Genomic DNA, 27567 nt, shown 5'->3' with positions numbered 1-27567 from the left:
GTAGACTTCAACTCCCAGAATTCCCCAGCCAGCATGGCTGGCTGGGGAATTCTGGGAGTTGAAGTCCACAAGTCTTAAAGTTCCCAAGTTTGGACACCCCTGATGTATTCCCTTGCTGTGTGCGACCGCTTCAGTTGAGTCAGGCTCTGTCAGTGGGTGGAGGAAGCCTGGCCCTCGATTCCTGTTACAAAAATAATCTTTCACAGCCCTTCTTTTCCTGAGTCCAAATCTACACCCTGATTGCATCTTTAATCATGTTGCAGTTTAGACAATGGAGCAGCTCTTCTGGCTGCTGAACAGGATCCACAAGCAGGTCCTCTTCCCAACTGAAGAACATTTCATCAGGCAGGGTGAGCATTGCCTGTCTCTCCCATCTCGCGTGTGCTCTGTGGCATTCTGTGCAGGTCACGGATGGTTCTCCAACACGGACAACACGTATGTAGATACAGACAATATATGTAAATACACACACCCCCAGCCTATGCACAGCTAATGTGTCACCGGTATGATGCATGTCTGGATAGAGTTCTGCCCACCCCAAAGATACCACTGACACCATCACATCGGTTACCCTTGGATTCTGATGTTCAGGCCATGGATCCTTGAGCTAACCCGTATCTTCTAGGGCAGTGAAACTCATTGCTCCACCAGCCGAGACAGTCTCCGGGTCTGGAACCCCCATTGGATCTTCAGCCTTCACAGTTACACCTGGAGTGAGTGGGGGGGGGGGATTGTTAAAGCAGAGGTGGTTATTTTGACAGGAAGGATACTGATTTAGTCAGAAACAGAACCCAGTATGCACGCCCTTCTAAGGTCGACGGCACACCCATTTCCGTATCTACCTCAAAATCAATTAATATATCCCATGACAAAACAGTTCTTGACAGCAACATGCAGCACTGCACTACCACTGGGCTGTTTGTGTGTGTGTCTTCGATTATGTGAAATCGGCCGCTACATCCAATTGAAGCATCACTCTTTTTCATGAACATGGAATGTGTTTGGGTGCATGTCAATAAGGGATGGGTGGGTTTTGATACATGGTCATGCCTGCTATTTTGCTGTCCTTGACCTTCCTGTTAATAGGACTTAGACTTATATACCGCTTTACAGTGCTTTACAGCCTTCTCTAAGCAGTTTACAGAATCAGCATATTCCCCCCCCCCCCCACACACACACAATCTGGGTCCTCATGTCCCCAGTAACTACTTCTTTAAGATATGGGAGATTCCTTTTTTTTTTGGCAGATAACACACCACACCCACTGCTAATACCAGAGAATAAAACAAGCTGCACCTTGTGTAGCTGAGGTGGCAACTCATCTTCTGAGCTCTCTTCCGGGACTGGCTCTGGGTGTCGAGCAGCTTGGCCATCTTCTGCCCAGCCCCCAAGTGGCAGCCGAGCAAAGTGTGATGGAGCCCTATTCACTGGACCAGGATCTGTAACAGGACAGAAGGAATGGAATGGAACTCACCCCATTGCTTGAAGAAGGCATTGTAACTTATTAACAAGAGAAAATAAGACTAAAAATTACAGGGAAAAAATTATCTTTCAGCTACAAATGCAGCAAAGGGGAACATTTGGGGAACTTTTCAAGCTTACGATGGTATCACTGTTACTCTTGGCTAGTATTCTGTACGTGATCCTGTTCACCTATAGTTCACATTTGTTAACAAGAAACAAAAGCTAAGCAGCTGACAAGGAGTCTCAGGGCAGCCTCATCTTATGACAAGGACTGCATCTTCTACTTGATGTATTTGCTTATTATCAAGTATAAAGAAGTTCTCTATAGGATTTAGCGTTTAAAATAACTACCCTTAGTAATCTGGGAGTAATGAAAGAATAGACCCTAATGTATAATTGATAAACAATGGAGTTAATGCAAGTCCTACTCACTGTGGTTTGCAAAATCATGGTTCATTGTATCATGTGAACAATTTTCAGTGGTGGCTTATTCAAAAGCCATTTCAGCCTTACTGGCTGAAGAATGCAGGCTGACCAATGATTTACCAGACTTTATACATACCCGAGACACCCCCATAACGGCGCTGGAAGCCTGCCTGTAGAGCAGATGCCTCATCACCAACTTGGCGTGGGGAGGCAAAAGGATAACTGGCCGAGCGAGGCATGGTGCTGCTAGGGGTGTTCCTCTGGGCCTCTGGGTCTTCCTGGGCACTCTCGCCACTCTCATCGCTCTCCCGCCGGTGCCACAAGTGTCGTTCAAGGTCCAACTGGGCATGCTGCTTGTGCAGCTGAGAAAATGAGTTAATAAACAATGTAGAACTGTGTTTAGTCAAGTGAAGATTATTGAAAGGTCTCAAGTAAATCTAATTTCGGACCTGAAATTAGTTGCCCTGCAGTCCTACGTATGTGTGTTGAGTCCCCACCTCTACATACAGAAGGATCCGTTCTATTCTGTTACCTAAAATGCAAATGTAAGGGCACCTAGGTTCACTGTATGATGCAGTTTTGCCTGAAGTTTTCCAATATGATCCAGCTTGATTTCTTATGATCTATTTCTCAGATCCCAAGTTCAGTTTGATACTTCAGGATAAAACAAGCTCAATTCCCTATGCTAGCAATTTACAGGAAGTTTGAGTTTACAGCAAAACTCACAACCTATGTCCACAATTATAAAAGCGCCCTACCGGAAATGTGGATACAGTTCTAAAAGTTGCAGAAATGACTTGAGAAACATTATTTAAATACATGAGTAATCATCAGAGCTATGCGATGATTTGGCTGTAACTGAGAAGTTCTTTGAAAGCATGGTTGAACACCCATCTGTGACTCACTAAAACAGCCACACTTGGGTCTAGGACAAGATAGCTACAGCAGAAGCTCTCCTGTACCAGTTGGGAATCCTGAAACAGGTGTGCTTGTTGTGACTTCCCAAATGAATCCAAAGTGCTGCCCAGCCCTAATAACAATATAAATCACGCTGAAGCTAACTTTTAAAATCAAGATTAAATGTAAAATAAACCCCATATAGTTTATGTTTTCACCGTTATATCTTTCGCTGTTCTGCCTCCGTTTCCTTTTTGTAATGCAGCGCTTGTATACAAAGATTTTTCAGGCCTCAAGCCAAGACTTCACAATCATTGGCATCTCCAGCAAACTAGATGCCAAAGTGTCAACATGCCATGTGTACTTTTTATCTTTATTATTATGCATTGTGTTGTTACATGTTATGAGCCGCCAAATCTACTTACGATTGGAGCAGGATATGAATGTGCCTTACAAATGAATAAATAAAACATGGACATAACAATAGATATTCACATCTTTTAGATTTATACATATTTACATATTAATATGTATTTATGCTGCAATGCCTTAGGCAAGCTTACAAGTGCTTACATGTATACAATGACATCTTCACACCACTGTCATTTCTTTCACTTCCTCCTCTCCCCTGCCCCACAAACAGCCCCTGCATAAGTCATTATGATCACATTACCTCATGCATATAGAGAGCATGCAGGCTCATCTCAGTAGAGGCATATTCTGAAAGAATTAGGCTCTGGAGCTGACCTTCCCAAGCACTACTTCCAGAGCTTGCTGTCCTGGCATCCACCCTGCAGCCAAAAGTGAAGGAAAGAATCAAGATGTGGTGTTGGGGGGAAAAAGCCACTGATGTTCGGAAAGACTGTCTCCCCTTCCAGTACTCATATGTTAAATAAATCAACCTTTTCTCAATCATATGTGTGCTTTGCAGCTCTATTCTAGCTGGGTACACAATGATGGCTTATGATTCTACACCATCCAGAATGGGACTGCAAAACACACGTTTGAAATACAAAGCAGTTTTTGTGAAGCCTTGGAGAAGTGACCAACTTTATGAAGCTTCAATCATACAAAAAACCATCTAGATGGTTCAGGAAGGGACAATTAAAGGCCTAAAAATCTTCAGTTTAGAGGGGGAAACGACATTGCCCTGCTCTCCCCTCTACCAGAAAAAGCATCAAGTAAAATTACTCCTCAGAATATACTCTCAAAGCATCCCAGATAAAATGTTGATGAGATGGATGATTGCTAAGAATTTTTCCAGCAAATGCTTACTACACACTATTTCTTACCCCGAGCTTGTCATTACACCATGTCCCCGAAGATGGGCACCATCACCATGTATTGTCTGGGTAGACTGAAGAGGGGAGAAGGAACGCAAAGCAGATGCCACCTCAGAGACAGCAGACAGATGCCGTGAAGTCTGTGCATCACGGATTGTCTGGTACCCAAGTGCCGAGGAGCCAGCAATCACGTTGCCAATCAGACTGTGTGGCTGCAGACAGAAGAGAAGAGGGATTTTAATTCTGCAGGAAGGAGATTCTCTCCCCATGTTTGTCACTAGAACTTCACCAGCCCTTTCCAGTTTTAGCTCTGAACCTGCGATGGGCAGAGCTGGAACCTCTCACTCTCCCATTCTGGAAACTAATCCATTCACTTAAATCCCAACCCTAGAAGGCATGTAGGATTTTCAGGAAGAGGTTAAATCTGGTTACATAGAGAAAAGGAAAGCAAGAGGTCCACAATGAGATTTGATGGGAAACCTTTATAGAAATTCTACAAAAGGCACCTGAAATTTGTACCAGAATGTCAGTAACAGAAATAACGTGAGGACTGGGATTGGCTACTTCTAAAGTAGTTGGGACAAGGACTTTGTGATTTTCTGAGAGCCACATGAGACCATTCACCAATGTCACTAGAAGATATATAGCAAAAATGTTTAATTTTTTTTCATGCTTTTGAAAATAAAGTGAAAATCATCTGGAAACAAAAACGAATTGCTAGTTTTTATCCTTAAACTCCTCAAAAAAAAGGGGCAAATGACAGTGTCAGAATTTGGGAATATTACTGAATTGAGGCTGAATTATTCTGGACTGCTAGAAGATGTTACTTGCAGCTCCTAGATTGCCTGTTTCTGTTTTAAGAAGTGCAAATGAAAGATGGAATACAAGAAACTCAAAGCAGGGCATGGAATATTTCAGCCTATACAATGGTCCTCGCAACAAGATGGCTTCTTGTGAACTGAGTTAATGCTACTCTGGTGAAAAGAGTACCAAAGGTGTGAGGAAAGCCCTTATGCAGAACTGGTCAAGTCTTCTTAGAATACATGGAAGTGTTTGGGAACTGTAGTCCACAGAGCAAATGACTATGCATGGTTGACATCGTGCCTCGGTTACTCTCAGCCTAACCAGAAAGAACACTATTCTTGGCTTAGATTCCCAAACAGTTCCCCCATTATCAAATCCCTATAAAGCGGCACCAATTTTCTCCTTTTCCAGGGCAGGACATCTCACAAAAGTAGCTTTGCCATTTGTTAGTTCTCATCATTTTCTATGTGGGTACCTCAGATTCAGACTGTAGTGACTGGATAGAGGTGAAAAGGGCATTGTCAGGCAAGACAGCCTGCTGGGCCAATGCCAGGCTGCTATCACGGTGCACCCGCTCCTTTAGCAAGCCAATGAAAGCTGTGCTCTCCCGAGGCGGTTGCCAGTGTGGATTGGTGATGGCAAAATGCATGAGGGACAGCTCTGTCTTGCCATCCTCAGCCTGCTGATAAATGGAGGCTTCGGTCTTCCCAGCTGACATCCACTGCAAAACAAAACGGAGCAGAGCTCAGAAAAAATATCAGACTTAACTATTCCCCCATCCTTACTTGATTTCTTGCAAGTAAAAAAAGAATAATACAAAGGCTTCTCCTTTGAATCATTATTTGTTCCAATATAAATATTCCTTTTAAGAAACTACAAACAGGGTACATCTGATATGTAAATCACACTTCCTATTGTGAAAATGAAATTCTCAAGTGCACTACGTGCCTAAAACAGTGATTTGGCTTTTACAGTAATTTAAGGTTACAGTAGAGGAAAATACTATTTCGTACCTTGATAACTTAGCTGACAAGAGTGAAAGCTATTACACCACATGTGAATTGCATTTTACTATTTGATCTCCTCACCTCTGTGCTCTGTGACTTAAACCACTTTTCAGATATACTTTCATTCAACGAACATCCTACTGAAGAATGCAAAGCAAATGGCCTTTTCTGAATTCCTAATCAATTTCCAATTTTTTTCATTTATGCTGGGACTTACTGCAGGATGCCCATGCTGGCGCACATCCATTTGGGCAAAGGAACAAGTGTCTCCCACACCCACCACCTCCACGGTAAAGTTGCGGAAGAAGTCGATGATCTCCAAAGCTTTGGGCCTCAGACAGAAAATGAGAATCAAGGGCGTCACAATGGGACTAAGCAGCTCTTCCAGAATGAACACCTTTGATCAACACAGAAAACAAACCGTTAAGTATTAGAAAACACCACAGTGAATATTACCAACATAGCTCAGGATGACAACAGGCACGACTGCTGTTCCAAATGTTCTATACTTAAGACAAGGATATTTCTGGAGATTCCTATATAAACATCTAGTTTATAACTAACAACTACTCAGGACTACTCTTGATTGACAGTAGCCTCCCTCCCTCTAATCCAGTGGTTCTCAACCTTCCCAATGCCGCGACCCTTTAATACAGTTCCTCATGGTGTGGTGATCCCCAACCATCAAATTGGTGTCTCGGTTCCTAAGACCATCAAAAATATGTGTTTTCCAATGATCTTAGGCGACCCCTGTGAAAGGGTCGTTCGACCCCCAAAGGGGTCCCGACCCCCAGGTTGAGAACCGCTGCTCTTACCCCATGATGGCGAAACTATGGCACGCGGAGCCTTCTCTGCGGGCATGCGAGCGATCACCCCAGCTCAGCTCCATGGCTCATGCGCACACACCTCCCACCAGCCAGGTCTCTGCCGTGCATGCGCAGGGGGTGTATGCGGAAGATGTGTGCGCATGTGCGGGGATCACACGCGCAGAGGAGGTTACATGTACGGGTCACGTGTGCACATGCAAGGTGCATGCGGGGGTCACGTGTGCATGCGTGGGCCACGCAGGAGGGGTGCATTGCATTATGGGAGCGCACGCACACTTTGGGCACACGACGACCAAAAGGTTAGCCATCCCTGCTCTGAACTATCCTATCTTACCGCCTTGTACTGGAAGAGCTGAGCGAATTCATCTCTGGTTTCATAACGATGGGCATTTCCTTGCCAGTGGTCAGGCATGTAATGAATGTGCGCCAGAATCACTCGAAGCAGCTGTTCTGGGCAGAAAACTAGATGTTGGTCGGGGATGAAGGACCTGCAGGACAGATAGGGTGCACAAGTCACATAAACTGGAGCCAAGGAGCTCTGCGTCCCTTGAGAAGAAGAAGCAGGCAGGAAGTAGCTTGTTGGCAAAGGGTGCATATTGCTACTGTCTACACTTCTTCTTTTTTTTATACTAAAGGACAGACTACAGATAAAGATTCCATAGGAACTCTTAGTGCTTCAGATACAGCACAGGCAGCTCAAATCCTTGTATTCATTGCGAAGGAAGGCAATTAATCTTACACATTTTCATACCACATTATATTCTAGTTTGAAGACGTTCAGACTGTATTTCTTGTCTTTCAAAAAGATTTGTAAAGTGCAATGTTAGTTTAAATGTAGGGCAATCTTGTCATAATTCCTCCAATGCCAATTGTTAATTGACACGATTGGCTGCACATTACATCTCTCCAGAATCCTTTTCATCCTTTGAACAACTTTATATTGCCACTCATAAAATGTCAGGTTGATTTAAATGCTGGTCCGTAAACAGCAATGTAAAAGAGAAATCTTCAACTTGCAATCATTTATACCAATAAAGGAGAACATTTGTAGCTCAGGGTTGGAATAAGGGGTCCCTGGTACTCTCAGATTGTTTCCTTGTAGACGTTTCATTACCCAAACTAGGTAACCCCAATGCTAATAAGGAGTGGGGTTTGCTGTTTATAGGAAGTCACTAGAATATAATCTCAGAGCAAACCCCACTTCTTACTAGCAGTGATGATGTTACCTAGTTTGGGTAATGAAACACGTACAAGAAAACAACCAAGCTCAAAGAGCACCAAGGACCCCTCAATTATTTATATCCTGTTTGTTTCTTGCTATTTTATCTCTTTATTTGCTCACTCTTCCACTCCTTGCTCTGCTTCAATTCCCTTAAGAAAACTAGTGACTTGACCACTAGTACTTTTTTCCTCTCGGCTATAAAGTTATACTTTATAGACAGAGAACAACTGTACCCCTGTTAGACTCGGTGAAAAAACCCCAATAACATGTGACAAGTCTAAGATTCCTGAAAAACCAGATTTTGTCTCCTGACCTCTCAAAGCTTTATGACGCAAGCTTTAGAATGGATTCAACTTCAAAGCATCCCGCCATCATGATTAATGAATTAGGAAAGGCCTTTGCTTAACTGAACTGAACTACATGAATTGTGAAGCTTAGTTAAGTCTCAAACATATGGTACTCTAAAACAGGGGTCTCCAACCTTGGCAACTTTAAGCCTGGAGGACTTCAACTCCCAGAATTCTCCAGTTGGCCAGCTGCCTGGGAAATTCTGGGAGCTGAAGTCCTCCAGGCTTAAAATTGCCAAGGTTGGAGACCCCTGCTCTAAAATGTCCTAGACGTAAATCAGATAGGGATATCCAAAAATAAGAGCACTTGCTGTTTAATATTTTTTTTAAAAAAAATTAATAGGTTGCTTTTAATTACTGCCTACATAGTAACAATTATTATCCTCCAAGCATAAAGGAAGCCTCCTAAACCATGAAAGCTTCAATCCAACCGTTCTCACTCACCTGCAGACAGTGACAGCCACTCCCAGGATGGTGACAGTTGTGAGAACATGTTCTACAGCTAGTACATCTTCATCATAAATTGTGAGGGCAATGAGGACAGCAAGGATAGAACCAGCAAAGAAGGCCACGTTCTTCGCCACAATAGTAAACAGGGGAGAAATGAAGCAGTTCATGTACTTGGAAGCTGGCTTATAGCCTTTGCTGAGTCTCGAGTGCAACTCATGGTCCAGCTCATTGAAATGTCGCAGGTAGCAGCGGCCATAAAGAGACCAGCAACGGGCACCCAGGCTGCCTGGTTCTCTCTTGAGAATTTCAGTGTAACTGAAGAAAGCGTAAAGAATCTGCCATATAAGTATAAGCGGACAAAGGAGAAAATTAGCAATGCCAATCAATAAGATACGGGTGCCCAGTTTGTCAGCCAGCTCCATGCGATTGCTACCACGCTTGTACTCGGCCTTCAGACTCCATTCGTTCTCAAAGAGCGAGCCAGGGCCCCAAAAGAAAATGAGTTCAAAGTTGTACTTGAGACCACGGGTGTAGAAGACAGTATCTCCCAGGAGGGGAAGATGGAAGCGCACAGGCAGGAGTGACTTGTTCACTATGGCTACCATGTAGTTCTTGAAGCGCAGGATGCGGTGGTAGATGTCCAGTTCTGTCAGCTCCTTCTTATGAATGCAGATCTGGTGCTCCTTTTGGATTTGTATAATCCGTGCTTGTACCTCCTGCCAGGTATAGTAGGGCAAATTGGACTGCAAGTAAGTAGACAGGGGATGTAAGTGGTATGATAAGGGCAATGGGATAACTTTCCCTGAACTGACTGGAAGAAGGCAATAATTTTACCACTTCCTTTGCTAATTCCAAAAAAAACCCCAACATATCCAAGCTTCAGTGAATCATCCAGTTTGAGAATTATTGACTAGATGCAGAACAAGTATTTTTAGTTTTGCATCTAGTCAATTCTTCTGTCTTCTTCCTATATCCCAATGTAAAAATAACACTTATTCACTTATTCTTTATAGAGATCTGCTCCTAAAATGCCAACCACTTCAGAATCATGTAATTCCAAAACCTCTTGTATATCTCATGGAACTTCAGTCAACTTTCTTTTGAACTGACAGATTTAACTATGTGAAAAAGACAGTGCAGATTCCCTCCCACAAGTATATAAAATAAAGGCATCTGCGGTAATTTTAAACTTGAAAGGATGACACCATGCACAGCAGCAAAGAAAAAAATCATACGGAGAGCTTTTCCGCATTAATTCATTTGCTTGCTTGTTCCTCTAATTCTGACATTACACAATTAAGCTGAACATTCCCAGGACCTGGGGAAAGAGAAGCAAAGGCTTAATAAAGAAACTCAGCTTTTAAGAGAGCTGGCCAAGGGTCTAGAAATAGATACTGGCAAACCCAGAAAGGCAGCTGCAGAGTATAACAGCCCTGCCACTCAACTAAGCAAATCGGAAGATGGATCAATGGGCAGAACTAAACTTTCACCGGATTGTCAACAGACTGGAAAAATCAGCCACACTGCACAACTGCAAGGAAAGGTCAGTAAGAAGCAGCACATAGCAAGTAAATTCAGATAGACTAGCGAGGCAGTTGGGGAGAGGAAGTGTTTTAAAACATGGAGGAAGTTCTTATCTCCTCTTTATTGCTTTGACAAGAATCACATATCTACTAACTGATTATAACATATTTACAACAATATTGGCTGATAAACTAAAAAAAGATTTTTACATGAAGATCAATTGTACCCAAAAGACAATTAAAAGATAATGTGAAAATTGTATTAGATGTAGTAAAGCGGAAGTCCTGAACCTTTCCGGCTCTGTGGACCAGCAGAGGCGGGAAGTTGGGGGGGTGTAGTTTCGTTCATGCGTGCTGCTTGCACAAATGAAGCTTTGCACACTCTCGTCCGCCGCTTACACGGGCCGGTTTCCAACAGGCTGTAGCCTGGCACATGGCTGCAGACCGGGGTGGGTGGGGGACCCCTATAATAGAGTATTTGCAACATCATAATGAGAAGCAAGTGGCACTGATTTTTCTTCAAGAAGAGCAAACTTTTGATAACTTGGTCTTTTGTGTTCAAAATTTTGGAAGATCTGGACTTTGGAGAGGGTAACTAGTTTATCCAAGGGATAAACTAGTTACATCTCAAAAGGCACCTATTATTGTTAATGGTGATCTAACTAAATCATCTGAAATACCAAAGGGACAAGAGAAGGATGCCCTTTGTCATCTTTTTATTTTAGTTTTAGAAGTGTTAATTGAAGATATTAGGATGAGAAAATAACAGGGTTGAAAACCAAAAAAAGAGACCTATACACCAAAGGCTTTTGACTTGGTTTTGCAAGAACCTCAGAATGGTATTGAGCACTTCATGAAATGAGGAAACTGTGAGACTTTGGTGCATTAGATGGATATAAGTAAATCCAAAAGTTTTGTCTTAAAAAATATTAGCACACAAGACCAAGAGATTCTGATGAAAAATATGGCGTCTAAAATTGAGGTGGTTAAATATCTGGGGGTTACATTGACCAATGTGAATTGTATGCAGTTTCAGAATAACTATGCTAAGGTATTGATCTCAGGGGTTGCCACAAAGAAGAGGGAGTCAAGCTATTCTCCAAGGCACCTGAGGACAGAACAAGAAGCAATGGGTGGAAACTAATCAAGGAGAGAAGCAACTTAGAACTGAGGAGAAACTTCCTGACAGTTAGAACAATTAATCAGTGGAACAGCTTGCCTCCAGAAGTTGTGAATGCCCCAACACTGGAAGTCTTTAAGAAGATGTTGGATAGCCATTTGTCTGGAACGGTATAGGGTTTCCTGCCTAGGCAGGGGGTTGGACTAGAAGACCTCCAAGGTCCCTTCCAACTCTACTATTGTATTGTATTGTATGGAATGATATTTTTTTTTAAATGTACTGAGGTAGGACAAACAACAATTGTCACTGTTGGGTAGAATTTGAGTGGTTAAGATGAATATTTCACCTAGAATGTTATTTCTATTTCAGACAATACTGGTATTGATGACTGATGTACCACTTAACAATGGCAAAAAGAAACAAAATCAAATCTTTGGGATTTGATTATTAGAATTGTTTATGATTATAGAAGTATTGTGGATTATAGTTAATCTTACAATAAAAGATTGTTGTATTTATACTTGTAAAAAAAAAGAATATATCTACTACCTTGCTGGTAAGTAGAGTAGGATTGTTAACCCAGCATTTTTCCCCCCACTGATTAGCAAGATGACCCTGGGATGCCTGCAGAAAGACACTGCGCTCTCTGGTAATCATAAGACCTCTAAACAAAAAAGTCTCATTAATGCACCTTTTCACTTGTGAATGAACTGTTAGTGAAGTGAATCTCAATAGCTTACCATGGGAATCTTGAGCGCATTCACGTAAAAAGAATGTATTTCCCAGTAGCAGCAAATGTTGTAAATGAATTTAATCAGCCGGTGAATCCAAAAGACCCCTGCAATCACTAGGACGGAGAGAAGAAATCCATTGGCTTGGATTCTAGGAGGCAGAGAGGGAAAGAGAGATATGGAGTCAAGCCAGATGGGAAAGAATAGCTACTGCCTTTATGCTTTAGAAACATGAATAAACTCTTTCTTCTCCCATTACCAGAATTCAGGCAACTCTAGCAAATTCTGGAGAATGTGTAATGTTAAGATATCAATTACCAAAACAACTGGGCTGGCAAGACTAATGGGAAAAATATCAAGGACATCATCACATAAACAAAACAAAGCTCTATTAATCATATGACATCACCTACTCACTCCCAGTCAAACCGGTCCTAGATGATTTAAAACATAAATCAAAATATAAATAAAATTATAATTTATGATTATAAAATATTTTTAAAAACGAATGTACATCCAGATAAACAATGCTGCATACATTCAAGTTTAAAAATATGAACGTGGTCTTTTCAAAACAGATTTTCTCCCCCTCTGCAGGTGGTTAGTGAATTTACTTGGAACAGAAGACCAAAGATGAGCTAGCTAACTTTATTACAACTGTTGCAAGTAAATAATACATTACAGGTTAAGAGCCATTCTAACTGCTATTGGGGATCACAGATCAAATTAGCCAGTGTAATATTCCATTTCCCAAGTCAAACAACTGAAAACATTTCTAACCAGAAGCTAAATTTTTCAGCTTACAGTACTGACGGAGTGTTACCTACGTATTATGAAACTCAGGAAATTGCTTATCTAGGAGATCTTGTGTTAAGTCTCACAAAGATGAACAAAGGATGTGGCTGTATTTAGTCACTGCTCTCTTTACCTGGCACTGCACTCATTGGGAGGCAGGAAAGCATCTGGGAGAGTCACCTTGACTGGGTCACTGGAATGCTGACTGTGATTCACCAATTTGTTGGCAAAGAGAATATCATAGTCAACACAGCTGACAAGGAATGTAGTAAAGGCCACAACAAAGATGAACTGCCTGCAAGCACAAAGAGAAAAAAATGGGGTGCATTTTACTTCCTTCCCCTTCAAAGGACCTGAGCCGACAGAAAGTATCAGGTTTCCAGTGATCAATTTTCGAACTGAGTCAGAACATCAAGATAGGATTTCTTTCAACTGAAATAATTGAAATTGAAGCATTGAGAAGCATCACCAACCTAGGTGAGAGATTATTTATTATATTTTTCACCTTCCGGCTGACAAGAGGGCTTAACATAGGAACATAAAAACGAATTCTACAAATCTTGGGAACAAAAAGTTATACTCACATTAACTCAAAGATCTCACTTATAAGCATGCACGTGAAGCCATTCTTCTGGTGCAGGTTATAGACGTGAAGATTACCGTCAAGGAGAATTGCCAAAACTTTTTAGAATCTACCCCCAGTTTCATTTGTGACTTACAAACAGCATTTTCTCTTCCATTTTAAACTGCCTTGCTATAATACTAAGTAGTTAACACTTGAGGTAAGGAGCCAGTAACTTTCTTCATAAAGAATTTCCTTTGGAAGTGCAAGTAGTTCTCGCTTAGGAAGTTATGACAGACACCCACCCATCCTTTCCCAAAGTTACTTATGACCTGTTTTCAAAGTTATGACTGCTATATACTACCACAGTAATGTGATTGCATTTTGGGCACTTGGTAGTGACCCTCAGTCACATGGCATTGAAAATTATTTTGCTAGTTTCAGGCATTTATTGCTGGCTTCTAGTAAAATATAGTTCATTTAATAATCGCAGTGACTTTTTATGACTACTCTGTAAAAAGGTTGCAAAATCAAATCAGGTCACCTGGTGATCCACTTAACAACTACAAAGACTTACAATCAAAATTCCAGGATCAATTGTGGTTATTAAGTGAAGACTATCTGTATGTACAGTTAATATTCTTGTATCTTTTGTTATCTTATCCGTGAGGAATATATCAAGGATGCAAGGATCATTTCTAAATGAAATATACAGTATATACATATGTATATATGTATTTATATGTTACGTGTAATTGAAACTGAAACACACTCAAGTTTTATTCACTTATTTACAATAGTACCCTGTTGAACACAACTAATCTATTCAATTATTTCCTAATTCATGTCACTATGGTTTATTATTGTAATACTTTCTTAATCCTGAAGTTAAAAGGCTTCTTGTAAAGTGATTTCCAATTTGGTGTAATTGGAATTTGACTTGGGTTTCAATCATTTTGTCCCTGCAAACAGGTAAGGATATACGAGAGAAAAAAAGATCCAGATTTTCAATGTGATGCCAGGGAGCTACAAGACAAGAGACAAAATTTCAAAAATATTCATTCCAACATTCACCATAGAAGATTTTACAGGACAAGGAGAAAGTCTGCCAAAAGAGAACCTCATAGCACAAAGAGCTGCAAATATTAGTTTCACTTAAAACAATCTTATCCAAAGGGATTGAGGGATTGTTGTTCCCATTTGTTTTGGATTATGAGATGAAGCATTCCATTTCCAGGAGAAACGGACTGTAAGAATAGCATCTGAAATATCTAAAACCAATTATGGAAACATCCCTCCACTAAATTTAATGAAAATTAGGATCACATTGTATAAGAAATGCAGTTCCTCCCACCAACATGGGGCACAATCTCCAATTTTCCTTTTCAACGTGTATACCACTAGAGCAAGGGTGTCAAACTCAATCACGTCATGTGACGCATCAAGACTTATCCCAACTTTTCTTGCCTCTGTAAAACAGCCAAAGTGGGTGAGGCCTGTGTGTGACACATCCAGTCTGTGGGCAGCCAGTTTGAAAGACCTGCACTAGAGTTTTTGACACTGAAGTTAGCAGTCCATCTATACTTACATTTGCTGCCCTCCGGGACATGGACCATCAGATTTTCTTCTCCAGGGGGAGAGTCATTATATGAGGCCTCCAATCACTGATACTCAGTATCAAAATGAGCCATGTTGTCATCTAAATTCTTATAAACTCTGACATAAAGGGCAGTGAAGGACAGAGAGAGGAGGGATCAGCAATTTGATGTACTAATAGGCAGTTCATAACTTCTTCTTTGAAGTGATACTTATGCATAGAATACCAAACAGAATAAAAGAAGAGGAAACTATTAAGAAACTATAGCAACAAGTAGTTACTAGTTTTTCTTTTTGCCCCCTCTTTTTCCGGAAGTCTGAGTGGCTCACCTCTCTGATCACTACTTGAGGAGAAAACAACAAGAAAAAAGACTTCATTTCATTAAAAATTCTGTTCATTGTCCAGCCCTTCAACTTTCATTGCCTCCATGTTTACGAGCTGCAGTCTGTTGCAAGATACACTCCTAAAACAAAATAACATATTACATAAGCACAGATTTGACACAAATAGTTATGCTGTATCAAGCTCTCCCTAAATGCAAATGAAACTACATTTTCCTAATATATACAAATCCCATTGGCCTTCATAAGAATGTTTTTTTCTAGTTTTATTTTCAGTTTCTTATTACAGCATTAAAATTCACATACGTGAAAAAATACATGCTATTCAAAAATAAATCTTGAGTAATGCAACAAATATATGGCATAAAATGCTATCAAGCAACCCTTTCATTTAAAAACAAAGCAAAATATTACATAAGAAGTAGGAAAACACAACAGAAAACTGTCTCAAAAAACTAATTCTGCCACAAATGCTAAATTCTGGACTGTGAAGTCAACTCAAATTCACTGAATGCACCAAGGAGAGAATTAATCTATAGTTAGCACTGCTGGTAAGCTACGTGCTATTAAAAATTGATCTGTTCAACATGCACAAATTAATATAGAATTGAAGCTTCATGCTAGCTCAGATGAAAGCTTATTGAACCTAACATTGTAGGTTCAATAGACACAATATTCAGATAGACCCTCTAGGGCAGTGGTTCTCAACCTTCCCAATGCCGCGACCCTTTAATACAGTTCCTCATGTTGTGGTGACCCCCAACCATAAAATTGGTGTCTCGGTTCCTAAGACGATAGAAAATATGTGTTTTCCGGTGGTCTTAGGCAACCCCTGTGAAAGGGTCGTTCGACCCCCAAAGGGGTCCCGACCCACAGGGTGAGAACCACTGCTCTGGGGAGACCTAGGGAGAAACTAGGATTCAGACCATAAGGCTTCTGATATTAGAAAGCCAAGATTGTTTGTGGCCATTTGTAGACTACTTCATGAAATTTTAATGCTGTCCACTTTGGACAATCACTACATTCCAGGGCAAAGAATCTTAACAGCTTCATAGTTTGCTATATCATGCATAATTTTATACACTAAACGACATAATTTCTTGCATATCCATCCTTTCTTTGGGACACTCAGTGTTACTGTTGCTTTCTTGCAATGTCCTTTGAGAACCCATACACTAGATTTCAAGTAACAGCACAACAATGTTTATATCAATTCATTATTCAACAGTACTGTATTAGCAATTTTAAATCAAGCATGGGATTTTTCTTTTTCACAACTGCCACAAATTGAGTCAACGTTCTTTACAGAGCTACACACCACAAATTCCATGAAGAACCCATTGGTGTATATGTATTTTTTTTGCTCCACTTTATATCATTTTAGTATTACCTTTTATACTAAATTATATGTTCCATTTTAATTCCTATACATTCTTTAAAAGAGATACTTTTAAAGTGCTTCACACTTCACTTTTCTTTCAATCACTCTTAACTGCCTAGGTTTTCATGTGAGAGATCACTATGGATTTTGTGATAGATTGTAATAAAAAAATATTTAAAAAATCACACACAGAGCAATCCTAGCACTTCTAATGAAGGGAATTTTTACATGCGGTGACTCAGTTGCTAGCATGCAGCTTTGTTGTTGCTGTAAACATAATAAAACGTGGTTTGTGTAGGTTAAAACTGAATGGTACCGTTTTTGAATTTTTTAATGGTTCTAATGCAGGGGTTCCCTGAGATCTGGAAATCATTTCTGTTTCTCCTGAATATAAAGGGTGAGGAAGGTTGGTCTATATAATATGGAATGTATTATTTAGTTTAATCCTATTACCATAAAATAATATATTCTTTTACTCCATCATTGTTAAGTTTATTTGGAAGTTTTTTGTAAGAGATCCTGTTAATAGTATTGGCAAAAATTATGTAATGTCTTTCAAATCAATTCATATGCATGTATGTATGTATGTACATGTGTGTGTGTGTGTGTATATACGCACGCACGCACATACATACACATAGATATATTAATGTTAACTAAAGAGCATGTTATTTCAACTGACATGTTTTCTAAACAGAATATAATTCTGAGTTCTCATAATTTCCAAGTATCCTTAACCTTTTAAAACTTCTTTCAGTTTACTGATTGTTCTTATTTATTTTTTACTTATTTCATTTTTTAAAAAGATTAGTCTACTAAAATCAAACTTCCTTGGCTCTTATATGTCTCTGTGTGTGTCACTGAATCTAACAGAATTATTGTTACTATTTCCAGTCAGTTTAACAATATTTATATTTTGCCTCATATTCCTTTAGAAAACTTGTAACCACAACAACAGAACACAAGCCTGATCCAGTCTTGTGACATTATCTCTCTCACAGATTTTTTAACAAAATTACTGAAGTTCCAAGTGTATTTCAATTGCAAAAAGCAAGAGTGCATAGCTGGAACTGATCTATGTCACCTGTTATATATGTATGCATTCACACATGTCTTTTTGGGTAAGACCACAATCTATCTAGTCAAGAATACTTTACAAGAATTGTACCAAAGGGCCCTGTTAGGTGGCCAATTGAAAATCAACTAGTGGTCCCTTACCAATATTCTGATGCTGCTGGGTTAAAAGGTCCCAGGAATACGATAGCATGGCAGACGATGCTCTTGCCTTCTGAGCACATGCTTGCATTGTTGCCACTTCTGCACATAAAAACAATCACACCAAACTTTAGATGCTTCTCTTGGTGTGTAGGATAAAATCTATCTTTCCTTGTCATGCACAAAGGCAACCCAACCCACCCACAAGAATCAGCAGCTACCCTGCTGCCTACCATTATTCTGACAAACCACCTCCATTGGTAGCATGACAAAATTAAGGAATTAAGGAGAAACTTCCTAACAGTGAGAACAATTAACCAGTGGAACAGCTTGCCTTCAGATGTTGTGGGTGCCGCTTCATCACCGGAGATTTTTTAAAGTAAGAGATTGGACAGTCAGTTATCTGTAATGGTACAGGATCTTCTGCTTGAGCAGGGGCTTGGACTAGAAGACCTCCAAGGCCCCCTTCCAGCTCATTCATTCTATTCTAAAATAAACCCCTTCCCAATGCGTAAGACCAAAAAGGGTACAAAAACTAACCTGTTCCATCTTGCCCTAATGCTGAAGAAACATTCTGTTTGCTTTGTGGCTGGCAAGACCAAGCAGCATGGTGGAGGTCTCTAAGCCTTGGATTTCTACAGCGTTTTTCTCATCAGGTGGGCTGACGCCTGGAGGAAAACACACCACATAACCCAAAACACATTTACAGTGGGGCTTCCAACAGGGGAAGGGCTGGATGGGACATCCCTTATGTAAGTATCAGGAGAGCGAGAACTAAGAGCCGCCTTCTTTTCAGCAATTGCACCAGACCCGCAGAGCGCAGAAGCCGGCAGAGGCCACTCCACCCGGCAGGGTGGGGTGGGCTCTAGCCAGGTGAGCAGATGGCTAACCCACCGCGGACGACCCGGCCATTGGGGCTCGCTTGCTAGGTGGGGCTGGGGTCGGGAGTCGGAAGCCTCCGCTGCCGAAGGACACCCACCCCCTCCCCTCTTCCCCTTTATAGACCGGGCGAGTCTGAGCTCCGGACTATATTCAGGCAGTCCCGAGATGTTGTTTTGTTTTGGCTGCGGGAGCTCCGGTAGGGAGGAGCCTTCCTCCGAGGTTGTTTACACGGGAGAAGGGAAGCCCGGGTTGGGGAAAGACTCGGGGCGCCTTCCTCCTCCTCCTCCTCCTCCTCCTCCTCCTCACCGGCTAAGGAGGCTCTCACCCTCTGCGGTCGCCCCTGGTAACCTGCCAGGGGCGCCGCCGCCACCGCGACTTGGGGGAATTGTCACTCACTCTTTCTCCTCCGCCGCCTTTCCCTCCGTCTGGCGTCTTCCGCTACCAATCAGAGGTCACGGCGGCCCGAAGAGGTAGAATTAGGGCGGACCAATGAGAAAGCCGCTGGGGAGGAGGAAGTGAGAAGGCGAGGATTGTCTTGTAAAGGGAAATCCACGATGACGGGCGGAAGTGACGTCTATCACCCGGTGACAGAGTCGACGAGCTCGTGGAGCGGGACGTCTTCCTTGCTCCGGTAGGGATGTGCGGAGGTATTGGGGTGGCTTAGACTGCCGCTTTTCTCTCCTCCCTCCCCCCCCCCGCCCGAACAGTTGTGGCGCAGGGTAGCTGAGCAAGAAGGGGGTTGTGAGAGTGACAATAGCCAGTTAGTGGTCTGTGGGTTAAGAAAAGTGATATAGAGGTGTTTTGAAATTTAATCCTACACTTATTCTATGTCTTGATTATAGGGAATACTACATACTGTTGTTGATACAATATTGTTGATACAAACCGCATAGACAAAGGGTCACGATTCCGACCTGTCTACTAACAAATGTTAAGCTCTTTCAAGGACGTTCCCAGCAGTTTTTCTGATTTTGTCCATCCACCTGATTTACTTGTGTGCCCGTCCCCCCACCCCCACTTTCTACTTATCTCAACTTTGCCAGCAGTTTTATATAGTCCAACATCAACCCCGCATCACATTATGAAACTGTATTTCTTCTTGTAGATAATTGACACAAGGGAACAGTCGTTTTTTAAAAATTCGGGATTGACTGGCTCTTCTTGCAGTCCATGGTTCTCTTAGAAACAATTCCCACCTCCCTAATTCAAAGGTATATCTTTTTTCTTTCACTCTTTTCTCATTATCTACCTTTCACAGTTATATATTATCACTGAAGGATTATAGCGTTTAACCCTTCTTTTTGTTATAGAAATGCTCTTTCATCATATATGTTTGTCTTCCTTTCTAGGATTAATTTCTTTTTACGTCTCCACACGGTCAATCTTGAGCCAACACCTCACCATCAGCTGTAAGTTCGCTGAGCATGCTGCTCAACATTATTTAACATTAACCCAAATGTTCTACTTCCTGGTTTTATTTTCACAACCAAATTTGTGTTATCTGCATTTCTCAATGGTATTCTGGCATTCCCATTAGTCTGATTGCATTGCATATGCTGGTATGACTTACACAATTAGTGGCCTAGATGTACTCACAAAAACATTAACTTCCTCAAATGTTCTTGCTCTCTCTTCATTATCCATCTTGTTATAGCCATCTGATTCCATGCCCTACCTTTTTTGAAACTCATTTGCATTTCATATGTTCTGTTCAATTTGTCTTTTAAATTTTATTTGATGTATATATAGACTCTGGGCCACATAATTTTGTTCCGTATTTTAGAAATGTTAGCTATAATAATCAATGAGTATCTGTCTGGTGTGTGTTGTATATAATTTTCTAAGGTGGCTTTTGAAAGTATACTTTCTCTCTAAATATGTATCATTCTAGAATCCTGTGTGTGAAAAGTTTTGGTATTGTATATACATCTACTTTTAAGCCCACTTGTTTATTACAGCTCTCCAATGATCATAGGACTACATTATTTTTTATTTTTTATTTATTACCGTAAAATATTTTTCACTTATCCTTTTCCTGCCAGTTTTTTCAATTTGTTGGTATTCTTAATTGAGACGATTGCTTGTTCTTGCAACATGCATGTATGTTGATTTATAAACATTTGTTTAGTGACCATTTGCATTACAACAGCATTAAAAAAGTGAGTTAAAATGGGTCCTCATACTTACGACCATTGTAGCATCCCCATGGTCATGTAATCAAAATTGGGGTGCTTGGCAACCCCTATGGATTGCATTGTCCTGGGGTCATGCAATTGCCATTTGTGACTTCCCCAGCTGCCTGCTGACAAACAAACTTAATGGAGGAAGCTGGTGTCACTTCATGACTGCCCAATTCACTTAAGTGCATTGATTTGCTTAACAACCATGGCAAAAAAGATTGTAAAATCAGGCATGACTCATTTGACAACAATCTTGCTCAGCAATGAAAATTCTGGTCCCAATTGTGCCGGCAATCAAATATAAGAAGGGGGGGGTAATTTTAAGCATTATTATTTTATAGATCTAAATTGCAAACTCATGATCATTCTGACATTCTTCTCAGGGTCATTAAGAGTAATGGTAGGTCATTCTACCATATCAAGGTAGTAGGGAATAGCAGCTTAATCTATTTAGGTAAGAATGAAATTATTAGTTTGTAGGCATGCTTCTTCCTGTCCTTTTCTGCTCCCTACTGGAGAGGGAGAGAGGTAATTTGCATCACTTGCAAAAGCTCCTGTTGAATTTAATTAACAATTGTCTTTACTGTACATCTGTTCTTGACATTTGCTGATTTTTCTTCATCTTTTCAGATCATGCAACCTGTTGAAACCTTGTCTGTGTTTGAGGCTGTTCAGAAAACAGCTTTAATGAATGGACTTTGTCTTGTCACTGAATCAACAGAAGATATCACTTCTGTGGCAGGTCCAGGTACTGAATTTATGGGCAACAAATGTTATCAATCTGGGTGGGGAGATTTGGCAAATGGACACTTGTTTACCTGATTTTGATTGGGACAACCATGACCTGGATGACTCAGAATCTCCATAGACATTTACCAGATTTAAAGTCTTCAGTTTCAAATTGAGATTGGTTGTGTTTTCCATTTTAGTTTGCTTATCTAAACAGGTTCTCTAGAATCCAGAAAATTAATGCTAGAGTTAGCTAGCCAAATTTTATTAGGCTACAAATAAATAACTGCTGTTCCTATAATAGCTTGACCTTACAGAAACTTCAGACTGTGGAACATTGTGATATACTTGACATTCTTTGAAGTATTGACTGATTTTTTTCCTGTTGCCATTGCCTTGTACTCTTAGAACTACCATGTTTGGATTCAAGAATCTGGATGACCACTAAATGGCAGCAAAGGATTTGGTTATGTTTAATAAAACAAGCCTTTGAACTGGTCAGCATTACCAAATCCACATCTTATATAGTGGGTTGCAATATAGTTTGACATATAGGTTGAATGGAATATGATCCATATGAAATTTCCAGTGTTATCCTGAAATGATAGCAGAAAGAGTAATTCTGTGTGGTGTTCCGGGGAAAAGCTTGTTATAATGGATCCTTCTTGGTTAATTCTCAGATATCTGTATTGTATTAAGCATCTTTCTCAAAGCCAATGAAATTGCTAGAGTTGACCCTGTGAATGACCTCATTTAGACATAACAGGAAACCAATGTTTTCCCACAATGTAACTGAACCACGGCAGCCTTGAGTTTCTACATTTTCTTCCTGTTCTATTTTTGGTCTACAATTTAAAAACATTAGGAACGTCTATTTTTAAGATAAAGTTACCATCTTAACAAAGAATGGTTTCCTTAGTTGTTACAGGGAGCTGAGGCTAACTGTAAAGGTTAGCTGAATATAGAAAGCAAATGCTTCTGATCATTTCAGATTATTAAAATAGAAGAAGTGACATGGAGAAAATAGAAGAACTGTAAAGCTGAGCTACCACCTGAAATCTTCATGATTAATAGACAAATTTAGTACATGCATTTCTCTAGCAACTATTTAAAATTAATTACTCTTAAATAATCTGTTTTTATGTTTGCTACATGGGAATATTGCAATTCAGATTTTGAGAGAATAGATTTGGGCTTACAACTGTATGGTTCACTTAACTGTCATAAAAACAGTTATCAAATCGGATATGGTCACATGGGTGACTTGAGTTATGGCCGTTATGACTTATAACCAAATTCCAGTCCCAAGAGTGGTCATCAGTCAAGAAGTACCTGTATATGAATTTATCTTATTAAGTCAAATGACAGGTTTGGTTTTATTTTTAAAAATCTGTTTAAATTTTAGTTTTAAGACTGGTGTAAATAAATTTCTGTCAGAGATAATGTGTTCCTTTCTGTGACTGATGAAGTGCTGTGCCTTTTTTCAATGAATTTTTATAAAGACATACATTCATCACATACTTTTGTGTTATTAGTGCCCATTTTTTGCTGTTCTTGCAGAAACCAAGGAACTCCAGCAAGCTAAATTAATCCTAGAAGTATCAGACCGGATGTATTGTTCTGTTTGTTCAAAGACTTTTGAGAATCGAGATGAACAGGTAGCCATGACTGCAAGTATTTTCTGTACGAACAGAGCAGTCTCTCTTTTGCTTCAAGTGAAATCTGGGGATTTTAAATTATTTAAATCATTGCAAAGGTAGCCATGTATTGATGGGAATTGTTTCTATGTGTAAAGTCATAAACGCATTTCAGGTTCATTAAGAGTTTTTGCCTATTCATCACAAGAAATTTAGTTCAATCTTTTGAACTACTTACTGTTTCTATTCAGAAAGAGCACTATCGGCTAGATTGGCATCGCTTCAACCTAAAACAGCGATTGTTGGGACGTCAGATGCTCACAGCAGAAGAATTTGAAGTGAAGACTCAAGCAGGTGAAAAAAAATATACGGATAAAAGCCATTATTGCTTGAGGATTCTGTTAATTCTTATGATTTCAATCAACTAACTTCTGGCGTAGAAGAAAGTTTCTAATAATCCAGCTAAGAAATCATTAACAGATTAATGAAAGTGAATCCTTGGAATCATCAATTATGTGTTTATTGTTTTTTATCCTACCTCTATTAATTTATAAATAACTCAAGGCAGCAAGCATATAATGCTCCTTCCTTCTCCTGTTTTCTCCACAACAATCCTGTGAGGTGGGTTGGGTTGAGTGACTGACACATAGTCACCCAGCTGGTTTCATGCCTAAAGTGGGACTAGAACTCTCCTGGTTTCTAGCTAGGTGACTTCACCACTAGACCAAACTCTGTATACATATTTAAACACTATATCAATTATTACGATTGAAAACTATTTTCAATAAATGCCTAAACCTAGCTACTCAAGTTTGATTATCTAATGTTCTATTATCATTGTAGTGTTTGAATCCTTTTTATTTGATTTTAGTGAAACTTCTACCTAGATAATAGGGATGTTTAATGCTTTAGCTCAAAAAGTCATTTTTACCCAACTGAAATCTTAAGGAGGAAAACTTCTAGCATTAACGTTATGGATTAATTCTTTAGCAGACGCTCTTTGGATTTTGGAGAGAGCAAAAGAACAAACAAACTTCCAATGATGATATTTCTAGCTTGTTTATCTCCCCCCCCCCCTTACCTTGTATGCAGATGATGTCTCCAGTATCTCTGGTTCTGATTCCAGTGACTGTGAGTCAAATAGTGAATCTGAATCACAATCTTGTCTGAACGGTGAAAGAAAAGGAATTGGCTACTGCAATCCACGGTCTCAACGTATACTGTTCAAAAACTCTGAAGCCCAACTCATTTCGGTCTTTCGCTGTGTACTGCTAAACACTACAAAGGTATGTCAGAAAACATTATGGCTGAGAGCCGACTTGGTCTTATTCTAGCTTCTTCCTTTTTTAATCACTAGTTGCCCATTAGCAAATATAGCATTTTAGCTTTTCAGCTGCAAAACACATTGGACACCCAGTCCAGGGTTTAAGCAGTCCAGTGTATGCTGCAGTATTATTAACTGTTGTTGTTTTTTCCACCTAATTTTGCTCTTCAGTTCTAGTGGCCAATACATTAGAATACAGGTGGTCCTAATTTAGCAGCCATGATTAGGACTAGCAGCTTGATCATTAAGCAAAGTGATCGCTCAGTGAAACCATAACTTCAGCTTTTCTTTGCTTTACAGACCTGTAAAGGTAATAAATGTAATAAAAATGTTACTTTTTCATCACTGATATAAGTGTGAACAGTTGGAAAATGAGGCAACTAGTTTTTTTATTGTGATTTTTCTTGCCAGCATATTTCTGACAGGGCTGTTTATGAATTAAAAACACGTTTTGTTTTAAACTTGGAACCAAATAGCCCTTTCAAAATCATTCTGGCTATGTTGCAAAAAAGCAAGTCCCATGTTGTCTCACTTTGCAATTTTCCGTCTCTGAAATGATTTCTCATGGTTAGTTTCCTAGGAAAGAATTGTCTTTTTCTGTGGGATGAATGGTTGTGATTTTCCAACTTCCCATGTTCTTCTGTGTAAAAGAACATCTTTTTGAAATCACTGTTTTTTACTTTTGTATTTATGTTGCTTGGAAATGCAGAACTTCCTTATCGTACATAAAAACCTTAACATTTCTCTGCAGGCCAAGAATATCCTAAAGATCCCAGTCAGTTTTTAGGTGTTTGTATATGTCTGTGTGTGTTGCTTAGTTTAACCTTTCACTAATTGAAGAGGTTGCTGTATCTCCAGGGCAGTTTGGAAGAGCCTGCAAATCTAGTGGCTTCCCTTCAGAGGCAGAACCCCAGAACCTCCTGGGTTATCCTGATGGCGGGTGGAGGACACTTTGCCGGAGCGGTTTTTCAGGGGTAAGAAATAGAGGGTCTTGCTGTTATGGGAAGGGGGGGGAGTGTTCTCTGCACTGTAAATCAGATGTTAGAAGGCTGAAGGACACTATGGCCTTGTGCATACCTAACACTAAAGCATTCTTGGTTTAATTTTTGCTTAGGTTGTTTGGCTTGTTCTACCGGTATAAATCATGTACTACAGTTTATTGAGGGGATGGACGGAGGAATAAATGGATGGATGGATGGATGGATACAGACAGTCAGACAGACCAATCTGTACTCCATATGCATATTATGAACACTGGCTTAGCTTTTTTTGAAGCAAGAAGGGTGATAAAAAGAAAGGAGATTCCTCAGGCAAGCAGCATACAGTATATGAGAATACTCCCTGGATGGAGGAATCCTTCCCCCCCCCCCCCAATCCTTGAAGTAATTATCACTCTTATACCATTCCTCTTGGGGATTAAATCAATTAAAATGAAACCCAGTTTCACTCGCTGTGACCCAGGATTTCAGAAGTCATTTTAAAATTTTGATTAGATAATAAGAGAATTCTACATGTATACTACATGTAATGTTTGTGTGTGTGTGTGTGTGTGTATACACAAATAAAGGGAGACTAGGATAGATCTATTTCGAGCTAATTAGCTCTCATCAGCTAGCCATACCCTTACTGGGATTAGAACCCGGGCTGTATATATGTTAGGCAGGAGTCTTAACCACTAAGCCACGGGTTCTCTTCCTTATCAGTTGAGCCAGGGAAATAGGTATGTATTTGTGTTACAACCCCTGGTATGACTATATATGGGAGGAAGGTCACTACTCCCTCTTTCTGTCCTTCGGCTTATCACATAGACCATGCAGGCAGAAAACTATATTTTTATTTTTACTGTTGCCTTTTTATATTTGTGTTGTAATTGTACTGATAAATAAATAAAGGGAGACTAGGATAGATCTATTTCGAGCTAATTAGCTCTCATCAGCTAGCCATACCCTTACTGGGATTAGAACCCGGGCAGTATATATCTTATATCTGTATAAGATAAGATACAACCTTACACGGGAAAAGACCCGAATACAACAAAACCAGCATACCTACACCTGTGAAAATCTACGAAAACAAATATACATATATATATATTGTTCTCCTGTGCGCTGCTTGGGGAATCCAAGCATGGGTTAACTTTGTCCATTAGCCTAGAGACTGAGTTATGCAAATTAAATGACCACGCCTCCTCTGCCTGGAATACTCAGTTTTTTAACTCAGTCCAGCCTGAAGAGACGCAATTCCAAATCTCTCTAGACTAATAGATAAGGTAATTTCATGTTTGGACTCCTCTAAGCCTGGATTTAATTTAATTTCATTTATTTTACTTGATTTGATTGAAGCCTTTGGGATAAATAACGAGGCGTGCATTCGGCAGCAGCCCGAGCCGCTCGTCATGTGGATTTGCCGGCAAGCTCCTCTCGGCGGGGAAATGCCGTTGACTCTCCCGGCTAATTTAGAGGCTGGTTCGCCGCCTTTCTAGCCGCATCGTTGCGCTCTGGGGTTGGTTCGCCGCTCCGCGCCGCTTTTTTCCCGGGAGCGATCCACTTTGCGAAGTGGGATCTTTCTCCCGAAGACATTGCCTTCGTGCCTGGTGATTGGGACTGGCTCCGTTTTCGTTTCGGAGCGCTGCAGCCCAGAAGTAGTTTGAATCTCCCGCTTAAATGTCGGGCGCCATTTTGGCTTGCTGTTTTGCCGCGTTCTTGCAAAGGGGAAGGAAGGCGGGGCCTCCCTTCCCGCCCAATTACTGACGTTACGTCAACTGCTCTCTCCTATTTCTCGCACTTGCCTGGTTCGCTCGGCTAGAGATACATCGTTGCAGCT

The 27567-nt window shown here is 40.4% G+C and overlaps 2 protein-coding genes across 5 annotated transcripts in view; one reads left to right on the top strand and one right to left on the bottom strand.

Moving 5' to 3' along the window:
• Positions 1-65: 65 nt before the first annotated feature.
• Positions 66-19410, bottom strand: ATG9A (autophagy related 9A). Of its 4 annotated transcripts, XM_081939537.1 has the most exons (19): positions 19271-19410; positions 18533-18660; positions 17996-18094; positions 17094-17161; positions 15385-15518; positions 15047-15174; positions 14441-14484; positions 13481-13545; positions 13030-13191; positions 12111-12252; positions 8722-9470; positions 7043-7196; positions 6099-6278; positions 5350-5595; positions 4080-4282; positions 3461-3578; positions 2027-2252; positions 1297-1439; positions 66-708 (listed from the first exon to the last, which is right to left on the bottom strand). In XM_081939537.1, exons 6-19 carry the CDS (start codon positions 15072-15074, stop codon positions 703-705), a joined length of 2466 nt encoding a protein of 821 aa, XP_081795663.1. In that variant the 5' UTR covers positions 15075-15174; positions 15385-15518; positions 17094-17161; positions 17996-18094; positions 18533-18660; positions 19271-19410; the 3' UTR covers positions 66-702. The 4 variants fall into 4 exon arrangements, with proteins under 4 accessions (XP_081795663.1, XP_081795660.1, XP_081795661.1 ...); XM_081939534.1 differs by lacking the exon at positions 17094-17161; XM_081939535.1 differs by lacking the exon at positions 17094-17161 and having other exon boundaries at positions 19200-19291.
• ANKZF1 (ankyrin repeat and zinc finger peptidyl tRNA hydrolase 1) overlaps positions 19370-27567 on the top strand; it is a 22356-nt gene continuing 14158 nt past the window's right edge. Inside the window, exons 1-8 of the mRNA XM_081939538.1 lie at positions 19370-19505; positions 19980-20085; positions 20224-20283; positions 21685-21802; positions 23344-23441; positions 23672-23774; positions 24513-24706; positions 25603-25718. Of these exons, the coding sequence (XP_081795664.1) occupies positions 21688-21802; positions 23344-23441; positions 23672-23774; positions 24513-24706; positions 25603-25718 (626 nt within the window). The 5' untranslated portion in view covers positions 19370-19505; positions 19980-20085; positions 20224-20283; positions 21685-21687. The remainder of the gene's footprint in view (positions 19506-19979; positions 20086-20223; positions 20284-21684; positions 21803-23343; positions 23442-23671; positions 23775-24512; positions 24707-25602; positions 25719-27567) is intronic.

Source organism: Natrix helvetica (assembly GCF_964273705.1).
Source record: "Natrix helvetica genome assembly, chromosome: 1".
NCBI lineage: Eukaryota > Metazoa > Chordata > Lepidosauria > Squamata > Natricidae > Natrix > Natrix helvetica.
Note: the sequence above shows the minus strand (reverse complement) of the source record. Positions and strands in the feature narration are given on the sequence as shown.

Excerpts from the sequence above, each read along its gene's own strand:
- ATG9A (XM_081939537.1), bottom strand. The coding sequence starts at position 15,074 with ATGGTCCATGTCCCGGAGGGCAGCAAAT. Across the intron at positions 6,279-7,042 it reads AGCTCTTCCAGTACAAGGCG|GTGTTCATTCTGGAAGAGCT; the intron begins GTAAGATAGGAT and ends TGTTGATCAAAG. Across the intron at positions 5,596-6,098 it reads GCCAGCATGGGCATCCTGCA|TGGATGTCAGCTGGGAAGAC; the intron begins GTAAGTCCCAGC and ends TTTGTTTTGCAG.